General features: G+C 38.2%; 1 protein-coding gene across 7 annotated transcripts in view; it reads right to left on the bottom strand.

Moving 5' to 3' along the window:
- The window catches only part of KIF21A (kinesin family member 21A), a 91,335-nt gene that overhangs the window by 45,743 nt on the left and 29,087 nt on the right, over nucleotides 1-16,505 (bottom strand). For all 7 annotated transcript variants that reach the window (XM_039700515.1, XM_039700508.1, XM_039700513.1 and 4 more), the window contains exons 2-10: nucleotides 16,068-16,290; nucleotides 14,615-14,797; nucleotides 11,632-11,781; nucleotides 10,915-11,049; nucleotides 7,641-7,808; nucleotides 6,147-6,262; nucleotides 1,876-2,071; nucleotides 906-1,095; nucleotides 202-265 (exon numbers count right to left, since the gene is read on the bottom strand). In XM_039700515.1, coding sequence (XP_039556449.1) covers nucleotides 202-265; nucleotides 906-1,095; nucleotides 1,876-2,071; nucleotides 6,147-6,262; nucleotides 7,641-7,808; nucleotides 10,915-11,049; nucleotides 11,632-11,781; nucleotides 14,615-14,797; nucleotides 16,068-16,290 — 1,425 coding nt within the window. The remainder of the gene's footprint in view (nucleotides 1-201; nucleotides 266-905; nucleotides 1,096-1,875; nucleotides 2,072-6,146; nucleotides 6,263-7,640; nucleotides 7,809-10,914; nucleotides 11,050-11,631; nucleotides 11,782-14,614; nucleotides 14,798-16,067; nucleotides 16,291-16,505) is intronic.

The raw sequence follows: 16,505 nt of genomic DNA, 5'->3' as shown, positions 1-16,505 counted from the left end.
GTTATCACCACAATTTAGGCAACATCTTACTCTCATTTCTTTTGTCAGTTTGATCTCTAACATTTTTGCATCCAGATGGTCTTAGAAGCTGAAGGACCACTCTCCTAACGTAATCCCCACACAGGAAAACAGCTGACGTATTGCTAACACTTCTATTATTTTCTTAAACAAAAATTGTCCAAATACATATAATGCAAATACCTGAGATCTTCAATTTCCTTGATATAATTATGAATCATGTTGCTAATTTCTTCATTTCCTTCCCCTTTGAAGGGCAGAGAGAAAAGGGGAAAGAGGGAAGAGAAAGATTAAGAAAGGGTGGTAGCAGTATAAATATCTGAAAAGAGCTATTAGGCACAAGGCAAAGGGAAACAGTCACATGGGCTGTTTACATTTACATATGTAAATCTTAACTTATTTGTAAAATAGCTTTCCTTCTTAAACTGAATTACATTTTTTGTTCCTCTCATGTGATCATCATATGTAACTTGTTTTCCATATTAGCACTTTAACAATGTGCTAATATGTGCACATATTAGCATTTTAACAATGCTTAAATCAAAATTATTCATCTGAAGTTTAATTTGGAGTCAAATTTACTGATTGTTAGACCACCACAGGAGCTAAGCATACAAATAGTTCCTATACAAAAATATTAATTCATGTTTCCTGTTGTTCACATTTCTAAACGGATGGTCAAATCAGGGCATCAAACTATTTGTATTATTAAAAAAAGACTCCAGAAACAGAAGAAATAATCATATGGGGGCCTATCCCTGCCAAAGGAGGTCCTACATTGCTAATAAAAAGGCATAATTTCATTTCAAGGGATCAATGAAGCAAGAACATATAATTAATTTAAGTTTATGAACTTCTGAAGCAGTTTATGCACATTCACAGCATACCTGTCCTGGCTAGCACTTGGTTGGCCTGGTCACTCATAAGCTGCGTTATTCTGGCTCTAAGAGCATCAATAGTCTCTTGCATTGCTTTAATTCTAACACGCAGGTTGTTGTTTTCTGTTTGCAGCATTGCATTCTCATGGAACATGTCATTGATGCTTTCAACGCCTTCTTCATCTATAATCCTTTTACCCTTCAAGAAAGTAAAAATATTTTGTTACCGGTCAAGGCTGACCTACACTTAAAAAGAATTCTAAGTTAGTAAAAACAATTCACAGATGACTTAGAATTCCAAGCAGACACTCATAGCACAGGATAATCTCTCAAAGAGTTTAAAACAATGATAAGGTGATAGTTTTCAAAAGACTGGGCCAATGCCTTAGCATCTGGGTTTCATATAATTCCACTTTAGTCTGAAATACAAGTTCTTGAAGAGGTTAAAAAATGAGAAGATAACTTTATCAAATCAGAATACTAGCTCGAGAAGAGCAAATGGTGATCCTGTTCAGTAACGTCCTTTATTGCTCAAAACACTGAATAAAATGCAGGATGAAACAGGCATGAGCATTTGTCTTACATACTTGAGACTGGATTTTTAAAACAAACTGTTTTAGCCATCTAGGAAGTTTTCAAAAGCAACACACAGTAAATGTACACATTCACTTATGCACCAGTCTAAGTTGTGGTTTGGTCATTTTTGATTTGGAAGTGACTTTCTCGTTGCCTTTCAAAAAGCAAACAGCATGCATCATCAGTAAATATCACTGACATTTGCAGACATCTCTTTTTTTGGGGATACAATCTATGTTTTCTAAAAACATCCGATAATCACTGGAATTAAGTGTTGTTTACATCAGGGCTGCTTTTCCAATGTTTTTAGCGTATGAAGTGGAAATAGTCAACAGGATCAAAAAAAACCCTGTGGAATTCTAAACATTTTAAAGCAGAAGAAATCCTAAGAGGACAAACTTACGGTTTTGTATTCCATGAGTTCCATCTGCAGCCGTGCAATCTCACTGCGCAAAGCATTGATTTGTTGACTGGCCCTATCCTGATTAACCATCACCTTGTTCTTGATGTTCCGTGCCCGGTTGGCGTACTTTAGTGTGTTCAAAGTTTCCATGAAGTCTCGATCTGAAGGGCTCACACATGCTATCATGAGTGTTTGACTGCAAGTCAGAAACACAGGTCAGCATTACACACCAAGGAGAAAAGAGCCGAGAGAAGCTAACAGGTTCACAGGCACAAGGTGAAACAAGAGTAGCAACTTTACAGCATTTGTGAAAATATTTCTGCATCTAGCTCACTCCAAACTGTGAACCACAAAGGTCAGCAGGTCTTGTATCTCCTTAGCATGGAATGGGAGATATTACATCATTACTTGTTTCATACATGAAATTGTAAAAGAAATTAAAGGGTGTTTCCAGAAATGTTTCTCAAACATTTGCCTAATCATACATAAACTGAGATAAAGGAATTTATACCCAACCTAAATTCCTGGACATTGATTTGGATCATGCAGCTGTCAGGACTGCCTACTATAATTCCTGAGTTGCTTAACTACTTCATCTGCAGGATGCCCAAATGCTCATCTCACCTGTCAATACGTGTCTAATGTGCCTGTTCTCTACCTCAGGTTCTTAAGTGGCTGAGTTCTCCACTGCGAGTTTCTGCTGTTGTCCAGCAGAAGCTCTGCAGGATGCCCAAATGCTCATCTCACCTGTCGATACGTGTCTAATGTGCCTGTTTACCTCAGGTTCTGAAGTGGCTGAGTTCTCCACTGCAAGTTATCTGCTGTTGTCCAGCAGAAGTCCAAAACTAGGGCTTACCCTTAGCACTCTGTGTCTATAACTGTATTTGTACCACATTTCATAACACCACTGCTTAGAGGAACTTTCTGCAACAAAAGCAGTAGGACCTGAGCTCTGGGCCCAAGAGGCCTATGAACAACCTTTCAGTTTCCTACAACATCCCCTAGCCATCCCTTCTTGGGATATTATTGCAGGATGAGAACACAGTCCATGCTCCAAATGAAAGATCAAGCAGATAGACCAGTAGGAACCAGTAGGACAAATGAACTAAAAAAAACCCAAAACAATTTTCACTCCAACCAAGTGCTTCCATCATTCAACAGTTCCTTCCCTCCGTCCCTGGAGCACACTCATTTCATGTCAGGTAAGAACAGCCTAGAAGGTCAGAACCAGACTTCCAGCTGCAGAAGGTGCATACATTGCCTAAATTCTCAACAGAAAGGGCAGAACATCTGCATTTGATGGACTGAGTACATTCCTGCAAGTTTTAAAGGAATTTGCTTCTCCATTGTATGTCACAACTTGGATAGGTAAGTTAGGAAGAGAGAATTGTCTCTGGGGCAAAGGAGCATTATCTACATCAGGCAGGCTGGATTCTGATCTTCACTATAATTCCTATAGTGAAATTTCAGACTGAAACAAATAAATGAATTCCTGCAACACTCTGAGAGGCAAACTATTATATTCACCATACACACTGGGAAACTAAGCTAGAAAGAGCAACTAGCCTGGGGTTACAAAAAAAAACCAAAAAACTTTCAGCAACTCTTCCTCAGTTCTCACCTGTATCTTTGTTCACTTCTCCAAACTCTTTTAGTCCTCAAGATACGGCCATGCAAGATTAGGAACAAATTTTTTGATTCTGACATTGAGAATGCGCTTACTTTTCTAAATCTCAGAGGACTGGTTCTGCCATGTGTCCATCTTGAAAACTGAACAACTTGAACTCCAGTTTCCTACCTGAATAGTAAAATGGACTAGGGTTTTTTGACATTGTTCTACCTCCTTTATGTCGCCATTTCTTTAAATTGCTCCCCCTGTTCCTGAAGTTAGGAAGGTTTCAATTTTTTATATTATACATTATAACATCTCTTTTAAAACACTAATGCTCCATATTTTATTTGAATAATTCAAGAAACATTAATATTTAAGTGCTGCTTCAGAACTGTCACAGCATTACACTTAAAATAAGGATTATTGTGAGAATAGTGAAGTGATACAATGTTTTCATCACTGTTAACTCAGTATTTACTACATCCTAATCCAAATCATTACTAGTAAATTTCTGTAAGTATTTGTTAAGAGAGAAACGATAATGTGGACAGTTACACTTAGAGTGGAATTTAGAAGACTACAGAAAAGGCATAAAGAAATCTAAATCTGATTGTCCAGAAGAAAAAACTGCAGTATTTGTTAAAATTTAGCTTTGGCATGTATTTTAATTGCCAAAGCCCAGACAGGAAACCATTAAAAATGTGAGGGTTTTATATATAAATATATATGAAAAAAATCTTCCTTAACAGCAAAGTGCTGATTTGAGATGTCTCAGCATGTAAGTCTCACACAAAAAAAAATGGGGGAAGGAAGGCATCCACATAATTCTCATCAATCAGAAAAAAGAATACATACTAGTATCATTAAAAACATTCTGGGGCAGCATTTGCTATCTGTACATTTGAGCTAGTTTTGGCTGGGATAGAGTTAATTTTCTTCACAGCAACTGTTTTGGATTTGTGCTGGAAACACCTCCTATGGGTCCATGATGCAGATATGCTGCTGAGCAGGGCTTTCACAGAGTGTCAGGGCTTTTTCTGCTCCTCAGGTTGCCCCACCAGCAGGTGCACAATGGACACAGCCGGGACAGCTGAGCCCTCCTGGCCCAAGGGATATTCCATCCCATACGGAATTGTGCTCAGCATATGAAGCTGGGGCAATGAGACGAAAGGGGGATGTTCAGAGTGACAGCATTTGTCTTCCCAAGTCACTGTAAGGCACGATGGAGCCCTGCGTTCCTGGGAATGGCTGAACACCTGCCAGCCCATGGCAAGTGAATGATTTCCTTTGCTTTGCTTGCATATGCGACTTTTGCTTTAGGTAACCAAGTGCTCTTATGCCAAACCCTGACTTTTCTCGCTTGTGATCTCTCCCGGGGCAGGGAGGGAGCGCCTGTGCGGGGCTCGGCTGCCGGCCCCCATCGCACACTAAATAAACTCTGTGATTGCTCCTGAAGAACACGGGGGGGAGCCGCGGAGCTGTGAGACGTGAAAAGATTTTAAAGTCAAGGCAGTATTTCTACAAAAGGCCGATTTTAGAAGAGTTTGAAAAAAAACATGCTCAGTAGCTGGTGTATTTGATAAATTTAATAAAGTGCGTTTTGCTTTTATTTGCAGAAAGAGCTTAGCAGAGCTATGCTGTTTGATTTCTGCTGATTTGTTTGTAATTCTTGAGTTTCTTCCTCCCTTTTGCACTTTTGAAAGTTTCCAGCCCTTATTTTACATGTTTCTTCTGGCTCTCCTTTCTCTCACACTGCAGTGCTTCAACTTGTTACTGAAGTTCTCTCTCTGAAGAGCATCACAACAGTTTGAGAATTTTCCTCCACTTCTCCCTACTCCTTTGTGAAAAACCTTCCTACGTTAACAGACATAGGAGCCAGACATATTGGATCACATAAAAGAATGAGAGTACTACCTTACTAAAATATACTGTGTGGCCCCTCTTATATTTGTACATGTTAGCATTACAAACACAAAATCTGTATTATTTTAATACATTTGTTAATGTTTCTTTATATAAAGCCTTCAGAGGTCAAAGTTTCCCTCCACTGTATGTGCAGAATGTATAAAAATGGATTAATACAAACCCTGGTGAAAGGAGAAAACTACTTTGTTTTTATTAGGTTGCAATCCAACATCAGGTAACAAAACAGATGCATCATAAACTGAGATACATTATCTCCAAAACAATGGAAGTGACTGTGGGTGGTAAACTGACTCCAAGGTCCTGTGCATGGCAGTCAGAGCAAACAATTCACTGACATTTGAAAAACAAAGCAACAACGACAAAAAAACAACCTCTAAGGTAGAAACTCATCAGCTTTACAGCTTTAAAATGTGCTGTAAACAAAACATACCATTTGTACTATCTACAATCTAGAGATATTTTCATGGGACGAACTTCCCTGAAAATGGTAACTTGTAAGTAATCTAAAGCTTCATGCCTAGCAAAATAACAATAGCACTGAAAAGAACACCACAAAAATCCTCTTTAAAATCTTTCCCTTCCATTGACAGCATTATTTGCACACAATTTATCTCCAGAATCTTCCTCCAACAAGACTTTCATTGTCATTTAATGTTCATTTTACTTTCTGCAGATTATGTTCTCATTCATGCTCATTCACAATGAAATACATAAAATGTTCCATTTTTCATACCTGTTTCCCCCAAGAGAGTCTTGAAGCAGCCTTGTAAGCTTTGAATCTCTGTATGGTACATGAGTTGCCTTCTTGCTTTTATCTCCCAGTGCACTAATTACATTGCCAAGTGCCAGCTATAAAACACCAAATCACATAATACACAAGTCAGAATCAGCTCCTGTGTAGTTTTATGTTAAAACACCTATAAACTGGAGTCAGCATAAAAATATTTCTGAAGATTTCTGTAATTTACATTTAGAAATTTTTGTGTTTTCAACAGTGCACTGGATAACTTACAGTCTGGTACCTGGAAGTGCCAAAGTGGAATTGTGGCTTAGCACAATTCATATGCACTAATAGTATCTCATGTCAGGCACAAACTAAATTTGGTACTACTTAATCTAACAAATTAGCTCTGGATGATAATTAAAGTTGATCTCTACCTCTAACAGTAGCTATAGCTTCTTTAAAATTAATTTTCATGATCTGCTTTATGCTACATTTAGAATTAAATATGGGGCATTTATATGAAAGAAAAAAACCCAGAATTTAATACCTCTATAGTTATAAAGCAAAAATCATCTGATAAGGATTTGAGCATTTAGGCTTGAAATTAAAGGCTATCACATGGCCATTCTATTACATTCCATTACTAAAAGGATCTAATGCATGTTTATTAACAATCAAACATTTGGCTGTGAAATTACTTTTTATGTGGAGCTGCACACTCTTCAGTCAAACTGAAGGATTTTGCTTTAGGTGGCGCCCTGTACTGCAAGTTCTTGCTTTGGAAATGCTGCAGCTGCCACCAGCAGATGAAGAACTGCACACACCCTGCTTGTTTTGAAGGATTTAAAACACTTTCAATCTGTTCCACAAAACTGAGGGCTGGACTTCACTGTAAATAAAAGTTCTGTGATCTTATATTCGTTACATCAAACTGATTTTCACCTTCATGCACTTTATGTGCTCTTTGTTAAGGACACAATTATGTCATCTGGATCCCCCAAATCCTGCTGGCTTTGTGCTTATGTCAGTGATGAAATTTAACTTAATATTCTTTCTCTTCCATGTAATATAACCAGAACTACAGAAAATAACCAATGTCACGATGGCAAGAGAATAACTCAGAAAATTCTAATTGAACAATACCCCACAAAACTGGTACTGCACAATAGCCCAGAAAAAATGAGACATGTTTTCACATATAGAACAGACATGTATTTTTGTGTCTTTTAATTTAAAGAGTTGCACAAAGCCTCCACATAGCCATGGTGCACAAAACAAAGACATGAAACTACAATCTCCACTGATAATCACCAGCTCTACATTTCAGTGCAGTTCAACATTAACAAAAACACTAAATACATTTAATTTAAAAATTACTTAATTTAACACAGTTAATTTAAAAATAGCCAGAACACAGACAAAAAAATATTAAGCTATAAGCTATAAATTTCATTTCTAAGTGTTTTGCCTGGGTTTGTTTTACATTATATTGTATAGTCTTACTAGTCCACAGTTGATGGAAATGCCTTCTTTTGCCCTTTCTCCTGTAGCTCCTGTCCGCTTTAACCTTTCAGATCCCGCCAGATCAACAAAATGAAACTTGGCAGTAAGAGTTTCATATTCATTCATCTCAGAAGATTCAGATATTATCCTGTTATCAGTGGCATTATCCTGAAGCAAAGAAGAACCCATAAAAATTGGAGAGATCTTTCACATTAACATTTGCAAAGTTCAATCAACAATTATTTACAAAACTACCTCTTTACTATGACCATCTCCTTATTCTTTCTTTTATAACAACAGTATTTTGAAACATACTATCTCCATTTTAATCATATATACTAACACATAATTCTCAAAGACCCAGTTCCAGATGCATGTGATTATGAATTACTGTAAGTACAAGCTACCATTGCTTCTTGATGAAGAAATGAGGGGAAACACCTATTAAAATAGTCTCCAGCAGGGTGAGCAACAAATTTGTCTCTCCTAAAATGCACTCTTGAATTGATTGTCAAAGGAAACTGATTTAAAAAAAAGAAAACTTTAAGTACATTATTGCCCCACAAAATCACCAGAACCAGCTAATTCATAAACCTGCCAAATGGCTGAAATATATTTTGATTTTATATCTCTCTAAACCCCATCATCAGCCTCCCTGTGGGATGATTTTTCAACTTACATTATGAATTATTGTTGGAAACTATTTCTCCTAGCAGTCAGTATTTCACTAGCACTTCTGACTCCCCCAGCAAACAAGAAAGAACAGTAGAGGGAACATGAAGAGGTTCCTTTCTCCCTTCCACCTTGCTCCCCCAGGTAATGACTGGCACTTGCTGCAAGCCTCTGTCAGTGTAGGGAGTGTGCCCGGGAACACACTGCACTGGGGCAGGCACCACAGCCTCAGCCTCTTTACATTTCACATCCCAAAGCACAGCAGGAAAATTATCCTTTTTCATTAGACAATCCCAAACTTTTTTTTCCTGTCAATTAGTTTCATTCTACCTTTCACTTTTATTTTACTATGAGTGTAGTTAGATTTATTGTCAGTAAAGTAACACAATCAGAAAAATCCTTAAATATCTCATTTCTTTACCTTACTGGTAAGGCACCCATTGCAGGGCAATTTCTACTAACTTGGCATGGTGTCAGATAATAAGCATATATCAAGCGTATACTGGATTCATGACAAACTCTCACAGCCCGAACTACAAGCTTTATTGGGAATTTCTAATCACATTAAGCATAGAAAACCCAGAAAAACCTTAAAAAACAAAAACAAACAAACAAACCCCAACCTAATCAAAAAGCCAAACACAGACCCTCAGGTATTCTGTGTTGACCTTTATGTCCTTGGCCAGCCAGCCTACAGCTCCCTTCGCTACTGCAAACGATAATAATACAGGTCTCTGCAGACCAAACCCTTCTGATGGTAGATAAATATTTCATGCATCCTTTTGCAGCAGTAACAGAAGAGAACGGGAACTGTGCCACTTCCACTAGGCCAGGAATCATTATTTCTGCTATTTTGATGTTTACACTCTGGGGACCACACTCTTAGTCCCAGCCCTCAGAGTCATGATTAATGCATCCCTTCACTCTCCCTCATTTAGCAAGTGAAATGTGCATCCAGAAACTTCCCAGAAGCGTGGCTGGTGTGAAGAGAGCCCCAGGAGCATGTCTGTGCACTGCAGCCCTGGCTGCCTGCCAGCCCTGGGCACAGGCGAGCGCGCACAGAGCGGGCACGGCCAAGGCTGTCATCCGAGAAGGAGAAACTGCGTTGCCCTAGTAACAAAGGTCTCCCAAAACTGTTGTCTACAGAAACTTGAGCTACATCTCTCCTGGCCACCCAATAATAGCTTGTATTAATTTAGATTCCAGGAGTGTTCAAAGGACAGTGTCAGGTCTGTCCTCTACTCTCCTAAACAATACAGGGAAAGAAGAAGGTGCTGTCTTAAAAAATTAAGGATTTAGAAATGCCCAGTTCCACAGTCAGATTATCTTGTGCATATCTCCTAAAAAAGCAAAAACAAAACAGTTTGACATAAGGTAGAAGATGGCCACCTCTTCCTCTAACACAAGCCTCTGTAAAAACACAGGCAGAGCCAGGCAACAGTCCCCTGGGGCAGCTCAGCTGGCGGGGAAGGCTGCAAGTGCACCAGCACAGGGGGTGCTGTGCCAACAGCCTGCAGGACACAGGCCCCCAGATGACTTCTCACTCTCCAGTAGACAGTTTGCAACAAAAATTTCCAAGCAGTGTCACCACGCAGTGAATGAAGTGCCCTGTGTGGGCTTGGAGTGTGATGCCAATCCCTCCCAAGTGAAGACAGCTGACCACACCACCAAATCCCCAGTTTCAGCATGGAAAGCAGAAAGAAGTGTTTCTAGCAGGTGTATAAAGCAGGTCTACATACCACAAAGGACCAGGAAGGAACACTCGTTTTGCCTATAAATTATTATTTGGAGTATTAAAAAATAAAAGCAATCCCTCCAAAAAGCACTGCAAATCCAATTCACTGTTCCACATGCTTAAAAATGTGGTAACTATGGGACGGACGCTAGCCAGACAGTATGTAATATTTTAAAAATATATGCAAAAGGCCTTAAGAACATTCACGTTAAGTCCCCCTGAAGGTACTGTAGTTTTCAGTAACATGGATTTCTTCAGAGCTCTCCCCTTTACAACATACACCCAACAGCAACTAACAGCTGAACAGTCACACGCAGAATATTCTATAGAAGAGCTCCATGCTCATTCACAGTTTGAATTTCAAGTGTATAGATTTAACAAAATACCTGCACCCCAAACACATAGCTGTTTAAAATCCATACACTGAGACTCACAACTTAATGCTTTTCCACTTGCACCTTATTGGATATCAACAATTAATGCGAAATATCTGAGCAGTTTCAGTTAGCTGACTGCAAGTTTAAACCCACTAACTGCCAGGACACTTAAATGTGCCTTCCCAATTAAAAACAAATTATATTTTAACGTTCTTACTTGTATATGTCGCAACAAAATACCAAAGAAAACTCTAGAGGAGAATAGGTAGGTTCCTGTAAGAGTCTGCAATTTATGGTTGCCCCTGGCTAGAGGATGGTTACATATGCACAGATTAAATCAAATTATTATAATGCTTAGCAAATTCATCAAGCATTATGATGACTACAGCATCCTTACTAAGTGCAATTCAAATAGCAGCGGCTGCCAAAATTATCCCCATTTTGAAAAATGGCTACTAAAGAGAAGTTTACCAACAGCAAAAATACGTACAGCGTTAAAGGCAGGACAGACCCTGGTCTGACACAAGTGTATGGTGAAGATAGCGTGGGAGCGTGAGCTCTGAACGTTCATCTGAGTGCTGGCCGTGGTTCGAGACAAAGCTCCCAGCTTCAAGCACTGCATCATCTAGAAAACAGGCAACAAGCACATTGCATCCCTTGCTGGTTAAAGGAAAAATGTTCTATGACTAAAATTTCTCTCTTTGCTATGCATTAAACTAAGTATTTCTTGTGATTTCTGTAAAATGCGCAAATCTTTGTATTCCTCTCTTTACTGTACCCTAGTACAGTACATTAACATTTTTATTCAGATTTGCAGTGAATAGCAGTACTGGTACTATTTGTACATGAATACCAGTTTATTTCACATCACCCAAATGCAAAGCTTTCCTTTCAAAGAAAAAATAACATATAAGATCTGGGAGATCAGATTTACATATATGTCAAAATTCTCCCAGCAGAACTGTATTATGAACAAAAACCTGTTCCTAGCTTTAAATGAAAGTGATATGCACTTAGTATCAAATATATCAGATTTAAGGCTACAAAGAATTAAGAAAATAAATTTTTTTACTAGCTTTTATGCTTAAATTGCCCAGGAGACAGACATAAGCTAGCATGACCTCTATTTTTAAACAGTCATCAAAGCATACAGACATTTTTATAATCTACTTGGCATGTTACAGTGTAATTTCTTTCCAGTTATCACCTCAGATTCTCCATTCACAGTTCGGGTTGTAACACCCACTGTATAAATTCCTCCTGCTGAATCTTCATGTATTTTAATATTTGATTTTTTATTCTTTGCATCAATATCACGGGTGGTATCAAACAGATCAAGAATTTCTTCATTGTAAAGCTGAGAAGAAGAAAAAGACAAAAAACACATCATTTTCAGAAAGAATTCCTCCAACAACTAACAAATCTGTGCAAGGCACATAGCAAAAGTTGTAAAAACCCAAATGTCTCAGCTCCCAAAAGATGTGAAACATAGAAACTTACAAAGACCATAGGTGACAGAACAGCTGCAAATTAAGTGACCTGCACAACTTCCTATTATGCCACCCAAAGATGCAGTCAATTCCTTCACGTTGCCACATATGACAAAATTCCTCAGACGAGGGAGGAGGAGGAATCTGGTGCCAGCAGAACAAGAGTGGTTTCTGTGGCAGGCACCTGCTGTCTTCAGATTTAACCTTGGGCTTTTCTTTTGAGGATTCAGTTGGCTGCACCCTGCTCCAAACACTTCCAACTCACTCCACTTGCTCTCCCTGTCATTGCACCTTTCCTCATCTCCTCTCCCACACCTTAATATTTCTATGGCACTCATTGAGACAAATTCTTCCTGGGCAGGAAGGAATGTGACATATAATAATAGTTTTTGTGTAAGCTGTTTATTAAAGACACCAAGCATCAGTCCAAAAATACTATGGCATGGCTTCTTGAGCAGGGCTTTTGTACTCCATAAGAATATGGAGTACAACTTTATGCAGTGTTTAGATTGAATTGAAGATATCAAGGGGAAAAAAAACAGACAACCCACCCAAAAAAAACACTATCCCACTGAATTTCTGTCTGAAGTCTCTGCCTGTGTACCCTGGAACACATCAAGTGTCCCTAATTTAGTTATTATGTCACTAATGCATGTCAGCAAAGCTCAGCCCAGATGAATTCAATTCCTGATCAAAATCCCTAGGTAACAGTCAAAGAATCACTACAACAGACCTGTATTCACACAAGGTACTTTCTCCTCTCAAAAACAAAAAGTCACGCCTGAGAAGAAAAAGCTCAGCATTTCTGAATGTGATGCTTTTAATCCTTTACATATTAAAAAAACAATTATATTTAATTATTAGGCATAGATATTCTATGTAGGAATCTTCTTACTAATGTTTTATCTTCATAAATTCAAATAAACTGATGCCACAATCTGGAGCAGATCTTGATGATGCACCTGCAATTGGATGGCACTGCATATGCCTGTCTTTTGAAAAAGCAGGAAAGCAAGGAGTTAAGGGAGGCAGACTGCAGCCAACTAAAGAAAGGCAAGAAAGTAGCAAACAGAAGTCACTGTTCCCAACAGTTATCCAGCTGTACGACTTCAAAGTTATTCCAAAAATACAATCTTGCTTCAACTTGCTCAACGACTAAATTATTGTTTATGCAATCCAGCTCTAATGGTAGACAGGATGGGAGGAAGAAGATACTTTTTGACACAAGAATAGCATATAATATCAAACGAATCAGAAAAAGCTCCTTCTGGGAAAGCCTCGGTAAAAGAAAAAAATCTACCAATTAAAATTACATTTTTTAAGGGAGAAATTATTATATACATTTAACCTTTCTTTAAATAGATAAACAAGACAGGTTTCAGTATGTACAGTTCAGCTGAAATGCATTGCAATGGCTGCAGTTCTTCACACCATTCTCACTGTAACATTTAATCACTGTCCACTGTAATTCTGGGACTCCGTCATATTTGTAATGTTATGTCAAAAAACACAATAAATGCAGAAACCACACTGGTTACTGCTCCCTGTGCTACTCGTGTTGCAGCTGCCTAAGCAAAGCTGCAGCTCCCTGGTGCACAGGAGAGCATTCCCACAGCACACGCTCAAGCCAACTCTCTCTAGGCAAATATTAGCCAGAGCAACAAAACCTTCTGCATAAGGGTAGCAACGACAAACCTAGACTGATACAAAACTAATGCCAGCTTGTTAATGACTGAAGGACTTGGTTTTATTGCTGCTGAAGTAAACTAACAGCTTTTCTCATGGGTAATATTGAAGAGAGGGTTTCTACCCCCAAGTAGATAAAGCTGTACATACTGAAGTAAGCAAAACAAATTTACACCTGCTCATCCTAAAATTGATTCTGCCTCTCCGTGTGCCTGAAGTACCAGATTTTGCAGCTTGGTAGTAAATGTAAATACGTTACACCCAAATCAATCAATCTAAAGAGCAGTTCCACAGCCAGGAGACACAGTATAAAACCTACAAGGCATAAAGCAACAGCTGCTGCAGGTCAGAAGGATCACAGATGTGATGGCCCCTTACCAGAAACTGTGTCTACAACAAAGCACAAGGGGAGCAGTTTTGCCACAGTACTGACCAGGGTTTTTTTTCTCTGAGTCTAAGAAAGGAGGGAACAGTGACACTGAAGCCCAATGCCAGTGGGAACTGCAGAAAGAAGTATTTTCATAGTAGGTTTCTTCATTGGTGAAAGAAAGTCTTCTGAACAGATTTTGAAAGCTAAAGAAATCTATGGCAAAGTGACAAAAGCAGGCAAAGCATGGTCACTATTCAAAGCCACAAAGTACAGTTAGGGGGATTTTTATAATTTCTTGTTTTAAAGTTTTGTCAAAAATTACCAACAGGCAAGAGCAACAGAAAGGGATATATTATGACAAACAAATATTTCTACTTCAAAATAACACTAGGAAGGGAGGCAGAAAAATAATTGGAGTAACATAAGAAGACTTTCTTAAATTGAAGAGCTAAAGCAAATCCCATAAATTTTCCTTTTGAAATCTTGTCTATTAATTCACAACATCTTGGGAGAAAATAAAATTTAAAAGAAGCAACCAGAAAAAAATATTTAATTGGTTTTCTTAAAAAAAAAACACCAAAGAAAAAAAATAACTACCAAAAAATCCACATAAAGTTACACCCACAAATGTGGATCATATTTACCTCTAAGAACTGTGCATTCACTTTAAAATCTGGAGGTGGAAGTCCTTGCTTAATAGCACTTTGTTTTTTTTCTTCAATACATCTGAAAAGGTGCTTAACAGCACGTGATATAATGCCTTGTTCCTCTTCTGTTATGTTGACATCAAATCCAGTGCCCATGGTGTATGTTTTGCCAGCACCTGTCTAATTTGAAAAAGGAACAGTCACTAGAACATATTAATAGTACCCAATCATCACAGAAATACTTTCTGCACACTAATGCTGACATCAACCTGCCATCTTTACAATATTAACACACACAACAGGTCACTTTGGAAAATGGATGAACAGCAGAATTTGGAAAACTCTACTGTTTATCCAGAGGTCATATAGAAGAAGGCAGTGAGCAGTTCCATCTTTCATAACCCTTCCTCTAGAAACTTTCCCTACCCAGTTCACATCAGCCTTGAGCTGTCTCCTCTAGGTCAAAAGACGAGTTAATGTTTCCAACCAAGGCTGTAAATTGAAACATGTATTTTGAAGGTAAAAGCAGCATTTGCAATTCTTTACTGAAGTAGATCAAATGACTCCCTTAATTAAGATGTCTGAATATCTCAGGTATTATATTCCCACTGTTTTCACTTTATACAAAAGAATACAAGCCCTGTCTTCACTAGGAAGATAAATCTAATTAAATGTGAAGTCCAATAGAAGTCAAGGTAGTGTAGTGTTTTCACTTAATTAATGGGTCAAGTCTAAGACAAAGATAGGATCACACAGCTGAACATAATCTGCTAAACTGGATCTGCAAACTGCTTTGTTTGACTAGGAATAGAGTTCACATGGCTAACTTGAGATGCATCACCTAACAGAGGTGAAATTCAGCATCCAAGACCACATTTTATGCCATCAACTTGTAAGGGAGCATTTCAAAGACAGTAACACACCATCTACACTGTGCTCAGCTTTGAGTGTGCCCAGTGTACTAAGAGGGTGTGTTCTCGATGAAAAGTTCTCTGGCTTTGGAATCTGAGCTCTACAAGAGCTTTTGCCCACAAGCAAACAATGTGGTGGCCTGAAGTTCTCCAGAATCTATTTTTAAAAAGTCCCTATTCCCCAAAGTCTCTAAAAATGCAGTGGCTTGAAAAGTGGCTCAGAAAAGAATCTCAGTACAACCTATCTCTATAGTTCAAGTAATTTGGTCAATAATTTGTATTGCTGCATTGAGGTGAATTCAGGAATTATATGGACTGATACTATTTTCAGTATCACTATTAAATTCAGATCTGTGGTCTATATATATTCTGTGTTTCAGTCTAAACAGAATTTATATAAACTCAACACTTGCCTAGAGAGTAACTAATTGAAAATAAACCAAAATTGCTAACGAGATTCAGAAATTTAAGAGAAAAATCAGTTTCAAAAAACTGTTTATTCCAAAATAAACACTTTAAAATAAAATTGTGAAGCTTACCTGGCCATAAGCAAAGACAGTGGCATTATAGCCTTCAAAGCAACCTTCAATCAGCTTTTCTATGCACTGTACATAGATCTCTTCTTGCTGTGAGTCAATGTTAAAGACATAATCAAAAGTGAAGGCCTTATCTTTTCCCAAGAACACTTGAGGTTCACCAGGTGTGACAGATGTACAAATATGGCATCCTTCAATCTTCTCTTTGGCTAACTGTGGTCTAATTCTGTTTTGGAAGAGATAAAAACAAATATTAGAAATTCTCATCATCAAAAAGAAGAGGAGTATAAAATATAAATAAGGGATCTGAGAATTCCTTAATGACTGAGAAGTGAGAATTTTTCTTCACCAAGCCAGAAGGTTTTTGATTGTCTGAGCCACAGTACTGACTGTATCAGAACCCCAGCCATAATCAGAATGAACCCCTGACATAATCAGAAC

This window comes from Passer montanus, unplaced genomic scaffold (assembly GCF_014805655.1).
Source record: "Passer montanus isolate IOZ18808 unplaced genomic scaffold, ASM1480565v1 scaffold141, whole genome shotgun sequence".
NCBI classification, from domain to species: Eukaryota; Metazoa; Chordata; class Aves; order Passeriformes; family Passeridae; genus Passer; species Passer montanus.
The sequence above is the reverse complement of the archived record's forward strand: the minus strand, read 5'-3'. Positions and strand labels throughout refer to the sequence as shown.